The sequence below is a fragment of the Megachile rotundata genome, chromosome 10 (genome assembly GCF_050947335.1).
Source record: "Megachile rotundata isolate GNS110a chromosome 10, iyMegRotu1, whole genome shotgun sequence".
Taxonomy (NCBI): Eukaryota; Metazoa; Arthropoda; class Insecta; order Hymenoptera; family Megachilidae; genus Megachile; species Megachile rotundata.
In genome coordinates, this window is record NC_134992.1 from 13,311,864 (window position 1) to 13,324,179 (window position 12,316).

General features: G+C 28.4%; 3 protein-coding genes and 1 long non-coding RNA gene across 9 annotated transcripts; 1 reads left to right on the top strand and 3 right to left on the bottom strand.

Moving 5' to 3' along the window:
- The first annotated feature begins 171 nt into the window (after nucleotides 1-171).
- Nucleotides 172-4,365, top strand: Art1 (arginine methyltransferase 1). Of its 5 annotated transcripts, none has more exons than XM_003705152.3 (3): nucleotides 172-284; nucleotides 929-1,064; nucleotides 1,861-4,365. In XM_003705152.3, the coding sequence occupies exons 2-3, from the start codon at nucleotides 999-1,001 to the stop codon at nucleotides 2,941-2,943; spliced, it is 1,149 nt and encodes a 382-aa protein (XP_003705200.1). In that variant the 5' UTR covers nucleotides 172-284; nucleotides 929-998; the 3' UTR covers nucleotides 2,944-4,365. The 5 variants fall into 5 exon arrangements, with proteins under 5 accessions (XP_003705200.1, XP_012145215.1, XP_012145217.1 ...); XM_012289825.2 differs by having other exon boundaries at nucleotides 184-238; XM_012289827.2 differs by lacking the exons at nucleotides 172-284; nucleotides 929-1,064 and adding an exon at nucleotides 1,409-1,545.
- On the bottom strand, nucleotides 949-1,436 carry LOC143265229 (uncharacterized). The gene is made up of 3 exons (XR_013039526.1): nucleotides 1,327-1,436; nucleotides 1,167-1,230; nucleotides 949-1,085 (listed from the first exon to the last, which is right to left on the bottom strand). It is a non-coding gene; the product is annotated as an uncharacterized LOC143265229 (long non-coding RNA).
- Nucleotides 4,366-4,649: 284 nt separating the features above from the next.
- Nucleotides 4,650-7,646, bottom strand: Sec10 (Exocyst complex component Sec10). 2 transcript variants are annotated; one of them, XR_001096541.2, is made up of 7 exons: nucleotides 7,509-7,646; nucleotides 6,988-7,431; nucleotides 6,268-6,845; nucleotides 5,717-6,205; nucleotides 5,136-5,643; nucleotides 4,866-5,050; nucleotides 4,650-4,775 (listed from the first exon to the last, which is right to left on the bottom strand). XR_001096541.2 is itself a non-coding variant. In XM_003705151.3 (6 exons), exons 1-6 carry the CDS (start codon nucleotides 7,539-7,541, stop codon nucleotides 4,952-4,954), a joined length of 2,151 nt encoding a protein of 716 aa, XP_003705199.2. In that variant the 5' UTR covers nucleotides 7,542-7,646; the 3' UTR covers nucleotides 4,650-4,951. The 2 variants fall into 2 exon arrangements, 1 of the variants encoding a protein (XP_003705199.2); XM_003705151.3 differs by having other exon boundaries at nucleotides 4,650-5,050.
- A 773-nt stretch (nucleotides 7,647-8,419) lies between these two features.
- Nucleotides 8,420-12,021, bottom strand: Rab1 (RAS oncogene family member Rab1). The gene is made up of 4 exons (XM_012289818.2): nucleotides 11,518-12,021; nucleotides 10,140-10,536; nucleotides 9,846-10,076; nucleotides 8,420-9,740 (listed from the first exon to the last, which is right to left on the bottom strand). Exons 1-3 carry the CDS (start codon nucleotides 11,538-11,540, stop codon nucleotides 9,876-9,878), a joined length of 621 nt encoding a protein of 206 aa, XP_012145208.1. The 5' UTR covers nucleotides 11,541-12,021; the 3' UTR covers nucleotides 8,420-9,740; nucleotides 9,846-9,875.
- Nucleotides 12,022-12,316: the final 295 nt, after the last annotated feature.

Consider the following 12,316-nt stretch of genomic DNA (forward strand, 5'->3'; position numbering starts at 1 on the left):
GATACGAAATTAAAGATATTGCCCTACCCTTAAATTAACATCGATCTCATCAAATATGTGATCTAATAAATAAAGAATGATTTTTAAATACATTTTAGAAATAAATCAATATCTATTTGATGTAAAAATCAAAATTGTGGAAAAACCGCACTGCGCATAGTACAGGGACGTATTAACATCGCGATTTAAGTAATCGTTTGTTCTAGGATATTCAGACTAAAGTGACTTTGTAGTCTTGGTACGAGCAATAAATAATTGTGTATTTTCGTTGTTAAATTTAATGTGTACGTATTACGTGGATCACCAAAAATGTCAGACATTTGTTTATAAGGCAAAACAATTTCTAGTTAATCTTTTTTTTTTGTAAAATATATCATTTTTTGTGAAATGTTATATAATTTCTATAACATGAAAAGATTGATAAAATTTAGTATGTATATAAATATATGTATATAAGGTACTAATAAAAAAATTTAAATAGTTTACAGAATTATGTACAACTTGTATAAATACGACAGTACAAGTTCAGTTAAATTTTATATTGCAGTAGTATGTATTAAATTCTGCTATTACTTTTAAGTAAAGTGTAATTGTATGTTGTTAGCTCAAATAAATAATATTGACTTTAACCTACAATGCATGAAAATGTAAAATTAATTTATTTATAAGTTTTGCATATCAGTATTCATATAAGAGAGAATTCTTTTATATATAAAACATAATGGACTAAGACACAATAAAGATTAATTAAATCATTTTTTTAAACAAATTTAAACAATGATTATAGATCAAAACAGTAGCATGATTCGTTTATAGAATTAGTTTCATTGATGTCTGCACTTATAAGTTATTTCTGTAGAAAATATAGGATATTTTAATGAGAAAATTTTATTAAATTGCTGGGTAGTAACTAAATATCTTTTGACAGAAACATTTAGGATTTGCCATGTGTCTTCGTACATTCCTGACTGTGGTCGTCTGCTGTGACGCGGAAGAAAATGGCGTCGAGTAGTGAAGTGCCGGTAGAAATCAACCAGAGTGGCATGTGCACAGCAGAAAATTCGGTAAATTTTAGTAAAATATTTCTATATAAGTAAAAAGAGAATGTCTTAATAATATAGTCAATGTATTGAGGTTAGACAAACAACAAATGATACTTTGCAAACCTTTAATGAAAAGAAATGTTGAAATATCGTTTTTGTCATAATAGTTCTTGATGCGATTCAGAATCTAAAAAATAAATTAATCGTATCAATTTTATTTCCTTGATTTTCTTAAAGGTATATCTAATGAATAATTTTTAATCGTTTTGAAACGTTTACTAACTCTATCAGGAGAAAACGAAATATATTCAATTCCGTATATATATTGCTGGTCACACGGTAATATAGAAATGTGTGAGTAGAATCTCGACTGGTCATTCGATCTTAGACGCCATTCGTTTTGGCGGGCACGTGTATGTTTTTCCAGTGTCGGCATAAACGAGTGTGTTCTACAAATTTCAACGTTTGAAATTTTGTTTTCTTATTACTAATGAACAACATTGTAAATAATCTTTAATAATCATTTTTATTATATTTAAATGCAGGAAAAACTGCATCTTAATTTTAATTTGAAATAATAAGTTTCTATCACGTGTTTGTAGGTAACTGTAGGTTTCCTTCAGCATCTTAATTTATAATAAATCTATAGCTAGCATTTATACTTTATATTAAAACGGATTTTTAGAAGATAATATCGTTGTATTTAATGTTGCTTTGATAGCATTGTTATAAGTAAAATTTATCACACATGATTTTGGATTTATGCATTGATTTATACATTGTTATTAATAAATTTTGTACTTTATATTATTTGTAGGTATCAAAAATGGAATCCATGGAAGTAACAGAAACTACCTCTGCAACAAACAAGGATGCAACTTCATCGTCTTGCAGGGAATCTGTTTCGGTGGATGATATGACATCTCGAGATTATTATTTCGATTCGTATGCTCATTATGGAATTCATGAAGAAATGCTAAAAGATGAAGTGCGTACAGTGACTTACCGTAACTCTATGTATCACAATAAACATCTTTTTAAAGGCAAAACAGTTCTTGATATTGGTTGTGGAACTGGTATTCTTTCAATGTTTGCTGCTAAAGCTGGAGCAGCTAGAGTTATCGGCATAGAGTGTTCTAATATCGTTGAATATGCAGAAAAGATTGTAGAAGCAAATCAGTTGTCGAATGTCATAACAATACTTAAAGGAAAAGTTGAAGAAGTTTCATTGCCTGATGGCATTGAAAAAGTTGATATTATTATTTCTGAATGGATGGGTTATTGTTTATTTTATGAATCAATGTTAGATACAGTGCTTTTTGCTAGAGATAAATGGCTTCGTGAAGATGGAATGTTATTCCCTGACAAAGCAACTTTATTTATTTGTGGCATTGAAGACAGACAATATAAGGATGAGAAGATAAATTGGTGGGACGATGTATATGGATTTGATATGAGTAGTATAAGGAAAGTTGCTATTAGCGAACCCCTAGTGGATGTTGTGGACCCCAAACAAGTTGTTACGAATGCATGTCTTATTAAAGAAGTTGATTTGTACACGGTAACAAAGGCAGATTTGGAGTTTTCATCACCATTTACTCTACAAGTTCGCAGAAATGACTATGTTCAAGCGCTAGTTACATTTTTCAACATCGAGTTCACCAAGTGCCACAAACGTATTGGCTTTAGTACAGCACCAGAAGTACAGTATACTCATTGGAAACAAACTGTGTTCTACTTTGATGAATATATGACTGTCAAGAAAGGAGAAGAAATATATGGTGTATTTTCAATGAAGCCCAATGCAAGGAATTACAGAGATTTGGATTTCAGCATTGAACTAGACTTTAAAGGAGAATTGTGCCAAGTACACGAAACTAATACTTACCGTATGCGCTGATATCTATCTGATTATTCATCCTCTTCCTTTTATTTTCATGATTCATAACACTGTATAATCAAATAGAAATCAGGACTTTGATTATCATTGGATTATATTAGATGATTTAATGAAGTTTAATAGTACGGTACAATGAATGGTGTGACTTATTTAAATGTTTTTAACCTTTAATTCTAAGAAGTTTAGAGGCTTCCTGCTTAAGAATTATTAGGACGTCCAAAACCTTTATTAATCTACTTAGAGTTTATAATATTCAAAAGAATAAGAACAATATATAACTTAATCACAAATAGTGTACATTTACAGAACATTGTGTAAGAGTATATTAGAAGTATGAGTATTAGACAATTTCATGCTTTAATTTTTTTCTTTAATCTCTTTACAATACATAAATATTTGCTGTCATTGTTTCATACATAACTTCATAATTTCGAATTATTAAATCGTTGATAATTTAACATTATATGTGATAAATTTATTGACTTGTTTAAGAAAATGCACGCTTTATTTACCACGTTTTTGTACCGTATTCTTAAAACAATTTTTTATTAAATTCGTAACATGTAAAATATATACATTACTGTATGCTTACAAATAGTTTAAAACTACGTTATATTCTGTACAACAACTGAACAACTTTAATATTATATTTTGTTAATTTGATAGTAAATTGAAATGTATTATTATTGCTATTATTATCATTATCAACAGCAGCACCTTCCTATATACATATTTGATATCAATGGTATTTATTATGTTACGGTAATGTTTTTTAAGTAAAACAACAAATTAATTTTTGTTTATAACACTTCAATTGTTAATATTGTTGCAACAAAAATTCATATACCATATTTAAAATAGGTTGCTTTTATGAAACAATTTTGACTTTGTAACAAGTATTTCTACAAAAAATTTTATGTTAAAATATTAACTCAAATTATTTAGCATACATGTAAATTTTTATATTTTATATATTTCTTTGCGTTATTCAAAATTGGTAATTGTCGTACTGTTGGAAATTAATAAACTAATTATTACATTTCTAATAAATTCAGAAATAAGTGTATATCCTATACTTAGTTACTCATCTTTTTAAAGCATACAAATTCCAAATAGTATCATAGTTTCGACGAAATGACTTAATGATGGCTTAAAGTAGACGTGTAAATAGCAAAGATGTACAGTGAAACCTCTATCCATCGTTCTTGAAAGAACTAATTGAACTAAATAATAAATGTGAGAATATACGATTTGGAGCTGGATGAAATAAACGAGACATAGGAAAACGATTATGATCGAGATTTCACTGCATAAGTGATATTATTTTCAATTTAGAATAGTTTCAATTAATATTGTTTAGTTCAAATATATTTTATATTTTGAAATCAATATTCTTTTCAATAATTAATAATTAAAATATTATATTTTAGTCTTTTTTTGTTCATTTCTAACAAATTTAATACTAACATTTAACAGTTAAAATACAAACTTGTATACACATAATAAAAAAGATGCTCTCCCATAATATTGTAGAAATGAATCGCAAAATTATATAAAAAATCATTAAATCGAAGAAAGTAATTGACAAACGAAAAACGAATGTAACGAATTTTATATTCAGTTATTTATATAATACCACAGATGAGCGTCTGTGCTTGTATATATTGAAATGAAAACGAAAAATAAATATACAGGACACTGCAATCTATCATAAGAATCTCGTACACCAGTGCAATTGGTGTATTTATTACAAATATATACATTTTTCATATTTATTGTATAATTACAAACAAGACCATTTTTCAATTTTTCTTCTTATATACAGTTGAAGCCTAAGTAATGAAATTTACTGTTATCTAAATATAATTTATTTTTAATTTACTAACATTTTATAACAAAATTTTGTATAACTAACTAAATACCTTCCATCTTTATGTTGAAATGTTGTATGTATTGTAGTGAAAAAAAATTCAAATAATAACGAATTTCTACAAATAGTATAAATTTATTACGTAGCTAAGCCTTTTAAACAATTTGCTAATTTTTGTGTTTTATAATCAGTTCTTAATTGTATAAAATTCAGCAAAACATTACGGTCTAATGTTGCCTGTAACAAACAATAATTATTTTAATTATAATTAAATCTAAAATAAGTTAAAAATTATATGTATATTTAAATCACTACAACATACCAACTGTTCTCCTGTACAAACTTGTTTCAAGTTCTCTGGCTTTACTACTAATAAATTACAGAGAGCATGTAAAGTATCAAATAAGGAAGTAACGAGATCGACTTCAAGTTCTTTAACACATTTGCGGTATTCGTTCATATCGCATATTGCACACATTGCGCCAGCAGAATTAAATTGAAATTGTTGTAAATGATCATAAATAACTTTGTGAAATCGCACTCCAAGTTCAGTTAAGACATTATTTAAATTCTTTCCATCTAAAGTATTTCGAATATGCCTAATCATTCCAGTAACATATTGAACTACTGTCAAACAAGCTGGTGTACTTAAAGTATCTACATCAGTTTCCGGTTTAAAGTCAGTTTTTCTTTGTTCATTTTGTAAATATACTTTTACCCAACCAATAATAGCATTTATGCTTCTGTCCAATCCTGTTTCTAATTTCATTTCAATTTGTTCTAATATAACTTTTTTCTTTAACATACAATCTCCATGTTTTGGAGTTGATCTGAAAACAAATGATATTATAGATATACATCTTACTGGTTCAATTACAACATATATAAGAAAATGAAATTTACGTAATAAGAGGTAATACACTGTCATTAAATTGTTCTTCCAAAAGGCGTACAATTGCATTACATTGTTTTACAACATTGAAGAAATGTATTTCAGGTTGTGTTCTACTTTCAGGAATTGGTACACTTTGTAAACCTAATTCCAATGCATAATCAACATGTTCACTTATTAAATACTGTAATAAGATTTCCAAAATTTGAAGCACATTTACTGGTATTTCATCAGGTTTTGACAATAACTGGCATCTTTGAAAAGCTAGTTTACTTCTTTGTAATAAAGCAATTGCAAGTTCTTCTGACAGAAATGTCTCTCCACCATAGTTTTCTATCTGTGCAATATTTATATTAGTCCTTGCACCTAAAACTGCTTGTAAATCTCTTCGCAATTCTTGAAATCCTCCCGTTTGTAACTGCTTTTTTTGATGATTTTTAGACTCATAGTATTCAATAAGAAGAGCTGCTGATTTTTCTCGCAATGCTTTCGTTTCAATGCTAAAATCGTGTATAAGTTAGTTCCATTTATTACAGATATATTAGCTATTATATAAACTTACATGATATAAGTATCTAAATATTTTTGAAATATATTTCTAGTAAGCTTTGCAAGATATGTATCATCAGTACCCATATTAAATATTTTCAATTCTGTAGATAATTTCACAGTTCTTGTATATAAATCATATAAATTTCTAAGATATTTATCAGGATCTGTTTTATCTGCTAATTTAGCAACTGCATATTTTTGAAGTCTCAAATGATAAATATTTAACACAAACTTTGCCATCACCTGCTCAGGATTTGTAAATACTTGTTGCATTAATTTATTATACTTTGTACACATAGGTATTACATCCTGGAAAACATCTTTTCCTCCAAATGACCCCATTTGACTTTGTTCTATAAATGCATCAATGCATTGTGAATATCCTTTAAAATGTGCTAAAACTGATGCTAATTCTTTCATACGAGTAGCATCTTCTCTGTTGTGTGCTCTAACAAATTCTTCAATAAGATTTCTTTCAATTTCATCATATTTAACAGCAATCTTTTTCTTTGCATGTTCAAACTTTTCAGATGGCAATTCTTGAGAAATAAGATGGAGTTTTTGTATTACATCAGCTGCTTCATCTAACTGTTATGGAATACAAAATTTATATTTTTATTATACTTAATATACAGGATGTTCCAGCTAAAACATGTAACCTTTATACTAAATGAAATCAACAAGTTTATACAGCACAATTATAAAGATCAAACAGAAAATAAATATATACCGATGACTTATCTGTAAAGATTGGATCTGTTAAAGGTCCAGGACTTAAAAAATCTGAAAAGTGTCTCATTAATTTTTGTGCTTCAACAGCCCTAGCTCTTGGTGTGTTAACACTTTCCAATTGATCTCCTAAATGTAAAACTTTAGTAGCCACAAGATTTATTCTTTCATCTAATTGATGAAATAGATCAATAGAATGTTTATTTTTTTCCTGTAATTCAAGTATTTCAAGCATATGCCTTGTCTCCTCATCTTTTAATGCTGCTTCTAGTTTATCACATTTTTTCTGTTGACGTTCTTGAAGAATTTGTAAATCTTTAATTGCTTGTAAAAATGTTTCATGTACTATTGTGGGATCAAAAAATGTTTTTCCACTGTCTTTTGTAGTATCATTGACTGTTCTCCAAGCAAGTCGTTCAACAAATTCTTCTGGATCAAATGGATCCTAAAGAAAAAATATCATCAATGTATTTTGTACATATTAACGACATAAATGACATTACTTTTTTAAATACAATTTACCTGCTCTAATTCTTTCATGTATTGTTGCATCATTTTGACGGAATTTATGTGACAGAACTATAAATATAAGGTTATGCTGACACGATAAAATGAACAGATATTGACTGAATCATTAAAAAATTGGATAAAAATAGGTACTCATAAAAAAGTATCTTTGATCATTTATTAAAAGTCATGATTGTATAAAAGTTATTTTATTTCTAAAACATATAATAGTTTGTATACACCCTTTTTTGCATCAACTATACTCTTTTTCACTTATAAATGGATCTTCCAAATGACAAGTTCTTGTTTATTCTGCGCATATCAGTTTTGATTGGTTTCGATATTCGTAACTAAGAATCATACGCAAGCGCTCTTGGAGCAATTTTGATGTCTAGCCATTGAACTCTACACTTTATTTCATAAGAGAAACATATTCATTCGCGCAGCTCGAGTGAACTTAATTGACCACCCAACTACTTGTGGTATCCCTCCATGGTTTGCTTTGTATTTCATCAGTTATATACACGGTGGTTAAAAGTATGGGGATAGAGAGAAGACATGATAACACAGGAAAGTATCTAATTCTTACTCACGGGGTATACACGTTTGGAATTACAGATGTTGCAAATGCGCACGCCTACTAGTTTTGCTTATCGGAGCTTATCGAACTAATCGGGGCAAACCTGCGCAGCAAAAACGAAAATTCGTTGTTCGACATTATTCTTCTCTTATGAATTAAACTTAGATATAGTACAAAGTTTTCAGTCGTAGATTGTTTTATGTATATATATTTTCTTATGAAATTACGACTATCTGTATACATACGTTCAATAAAATTGTGCAATATAAATACTTATATAAAATTAATAATAGTTTAAATTATTATAAGTATCAATAATAAAATAAAATTAAAAATTAGCAAATGATTTACAACTTATACATGACTTTTATTCTTTGTGATTATACATTTACTTGTTACATGCGTCCTCCTTATGAAGTTTTATACACCTTTATTTAATAATTAACATAATAAATTAATAGCACAATAATAGAAGAAATCTTTCGAAAGAATACTTTCGAAATATTCTTATCTTTTCTCATAACAATACAAAAGTGGGATTAACTGCAATTTTATATCGATTTTATACAAAATATGTCTTTTCTTTCTTTTAATAAAAACCAGAATAATATATGATATATAAAGTCTTCTTGGTAATATTATTGCATAGTACAAAGCTTTATTAGAGTAACCTGATTTTATTAGATGTTTTTCAAGTATGTTCATTATATGAAAACAAGAACAATTGGTAATGAGTATGTGATATAAAATAATGTTAATCAGAGACTTTGAAAAGCAAGGAATCGATACAAAAGAATGATAATATTTTTAGCTAAAATTTTAATTTTACAAATTCTTATGAAACAAATAACTATAATATACGCTTATTAGTTAGAAATAAGGCAAAAAATACCGAAATTGTAAAGCGCTTGAACATTTTACAAACTATACGATGTATTTTATATGTAATATAGGCGAACAATTTATAAACTTCATACGTAGCACAAGTTTAAAAAATTTTTGTAACTTTTACAGAAGTTACCAAATGGAACATGTGTTACGTTTTTAATTGTTCTTATACATTTAAGTATACTATTTTCACGTTTTGTATTAATGTTGAAATATTTATTAATATATCATTATTAAATTACACTAATGAGCACTGAAAAAAAGGGAGGCAGCAATGATGACATGTTTCTAACATGTACATTGTTAGTCTAGTTTTTGTTTGTCTCAACGATTGGAATAAAATATGGAAAAATGTTTGAAGATAAGAATAGACTCCCTTCTAAGACAAAAAAAAACATTCAATTATACATGTTACAATTATGCTAGAAAATAAGGATGCTTATCTTTATAATCACGATACACAATATTATTTAATTTACTTTAAACTCGAATTGCTGTTAAACGCATCAATGCGTAAAAAATAATCTTCAATGCTAATTCGACAGATTTTTCTATGGTCGATTTTTGCACTAGATATTAACGACTGAATAATGTTCTTTCTTGGAAAAAAGATAGAACAGAAGTTATTTTATTCAACTCTGTAATAGAGTTGGTGGTCCGTAATTGATAATGCTTCACACCTCATTTTTTAAATGTAAACTGAAACTTTCATGAACGTTGTTGTTTCTTCTGGTAATGTTTTCTTAAGCAGTATAAAACTGCCATCATAAGATGTCCTTCTATAAAGGAAAAATTGACCATTAACATACAAATTTTTTTACACTAAATTTTTAATAATCATATTTATAAAATTTAAAGTCACTATTATACATAAGATTACTTACTTTGGTTACAGAGATATAAAATTACATTTCTCAGCAACACCCTGACTTAGAGGCTTCAATCGGACGTCCATGTTCTATCTTCACTTTATTTGCTGGATCACTGTTACCACTTGATGGAGGTCCCACTCTTAGTTTTATTTCTGCAGCCATTGTCATGAAAGCCTGCTCTACATTCATTGCATTTTTTGCTGATGTTTCCAAGAACGGTATACCAAGTTGGTCTGCATACTCCTATACACAACATTTGCATAATGATACATGACTTATCTGTGATTTATTTAATCATTTTTTTACCTTTGCTGTTGTGTAATCAACCACTTTTTTAATATGAAGATCACATTTATTGCCGACCAGCAGCTTATTTACATTGTCACACGCATAACGATCAATTTCTTCAAGCCACTGTTTAACATTATTAAACGTTTCCTGGTCTGTGCAGTCATAAACAACAATGATTCCATGTGCACCTCTATAATAAGAACTTGTAATTGTTCTAAATCGTTCTTGACCCGCAGTATCCCAGATTTGTAACTTTATCGTTTTCCCATCAAGGTCAATCGTTCGTATTTTGAAATCTACACCAATAGTACTGATATAACTTTCTGTGTATGTATCATCAGCAAAACGGAGTAGAAGACATGATTTTCCAACTCCTGAATCTCCAATTAAAAGCAACTTAAACAGGTAATCACTGTAAAAAAGTTACATTATTTATAAACATTTAAGGTAAACTAAACTATTTAACATGTAAAATGTACCACATCAATTATTATTACCAGTTAATATAACTTGGTTATATTTGCATAAATATTTATGTTATTGTCATACTATTAATAACTTTTGAATAGTGTTTAACATATGTCATTGCATATTCAAAATAAACATTATATTTTTTCATTTTGTATGAATCATTTGTACAGAATACATAACAAACAAACATATGCACCATGAATCATAATGATTCTAAATTATTCTTGCATGCTATTACACAATAATTGATGTACATAATACATTAAATTATAAATATAAGCTGTTAATAGTGATATATTAATTTCAATAGTTTATATATATATCACAAATTACGTTTAATTAAACTTTTCTTTAATGATTGATCTCTTATGAACCAACATTAGTAATGGTTTTTTTTTCATCATATACAACATAATTTATATAATTTAATATCAATAATAATATCAATAATATTTATTGTTTTGGCATATTTCAACACAGTAAGACATAAGAGAACACAGTTCAAAAAGTGAACTTTGTCTTCTTCAGTTTGTAATTATTTGTAAAAGACCAGATTTAAAGTTATATTAAAAAATTTGTTAAATGTTTATACATGTTATTTACATTCAAAACAGTAATTTTTAGTGGATAATCGATAAATCGAAGATTGCATATAATGATAAATTGAGAATTGAGAAAGGACAACAGAGAATGAATTACTGAAATATGGCTTATGAATATAGATGGGAAGAGAGGGGATAAAAGGTGATCTGTCAGATACTAAACGTTAGAAGTTTGCATTAATATAGCTATAATACGACACAAATAATATTTCATTCTTTTGATTTCAACTGTTGTTAGGGTTACACGTAATTAGCTATATATTTCACAAAATGAACGTTCCTAGATATACTTATGTCTGCGCAAAAAGAAGTTTACTCACTACTCGGGATTCATTGTGGACATGCTATGCTCAGAGCGCGCTCGCTAATATCGTGTACCGTCGTTATAGAAATCTAGAAGAGAGACAATTTGTTGAAACTAGGAATTCGACAGTACAAATTCACAGATCACGTTCCTCAATATGAAAGAGCTGTAACAATGGCGGTCACGGTAACTCCTCCCAAACCAGCGAATGAGATATCCACCATTGACGTAATGCCAGAATGGCAGCAGGTGCTGTTTCACTCCCTCTGCTTGACGGGACTTGAGCGATTCAGGACATAAACCACGTCTGCGCACTCCTTATCTTTTTAGACCTTTTCCTGTTTTCTCTTTACCTTATTTTTCTTCTTTGTTTATACACCTTTTATCAATACATCTACTTTTCTAATGTGTAATCTACTGAATATAGTACTAAAGAAAGTATAAAAATATATATGACAGATTGTTTTTATCGAATAGGTTATTAAAAATTGTATACGCAGCAATGGTATACTATATACAGCTAGTACAACGGAAGATCATATCCAGTTTGCGCAACGTGGCTAACTTCAGCAAGCTCCACACCAGCTAGTGCTGCCCTCCTACTACGTACTTTCTACTACATTGGCTATATACATGATGGGAAAAATATGTGAATAAGGACAAGTGATGTATGATAAGCATGATTAAATGATGGATAAATTTTCAAATTCCCAAAGTTTCTAAACCTTAGACTTGTACAAATATATTACTGCGTATACCATGTTACACCGTACTCTACATAAGCAACAAGTAGTATATAAATTAAAAGGCCACTG

What these genes read in the sequence shown, in the direction of transcription:
- Rab1 (XM_012289818.2), bottom strand. Translation starts at nt 11,540, where the DNA reads ATGTCCACAATGAATCCCGAGTA. An exon ending in TCCACAATGAATCCCGAGTA is followed by an intron (nt 10,537 to 11,517) that starts GTGAGTAAACTT and finishes ACTTTTTTACAG; the next exon opens with TGATTACCTGTTTAAGTTGC. An exon ending in TTGATTACACAACAGCAAAG is followed by an intron (nt 10,077 to 10,139) that starts GTAAAAAAATGA and finishes TGTTGTGTATAG; the next exon opens with GAGTATGCAGACCAACTTGG.
- Art1 (XM_003705152.3), top strand. Translation starts at nt 999, where the DNA reads ATGGCGTCGAGTAGTGAAGTGCCGGTAGAAATCAACCAGAGTGGCATG. An exon ending in TGTGCACAGCAGAAAATTCG is followed by an intron (nt 1,065 to 1,860) that starts GTAAATTTTAGT and finishes TATTATTTGTAG; the next exon opens with GTATCAAAAATGGAATCCAT.
- Sec10 (XM_003705151.3), bottom strand. Translation starts at nt 7,541, where the DNA reads ATGATGCAACAATACATGAAAGAATTAGAGCAG. An exon ending in ACATGAAAGAATTAGAGCAG is followed by an intron (nt 7,432 to 7,508) that starts GTAAATTGTATT and finishes TTTTTTCTTTAG; the next exon opens with GATCCATTTGATCCAGAAGA. An exon ending in TTTGTACAGGAGAACAGTTG is followed by an intron (nt 5,051 to 5,135) that starts GTATGTTGTAGT and finishes TGTTTGTTACAG; the next exon opens with GCAACATTAGACCGTAATGT.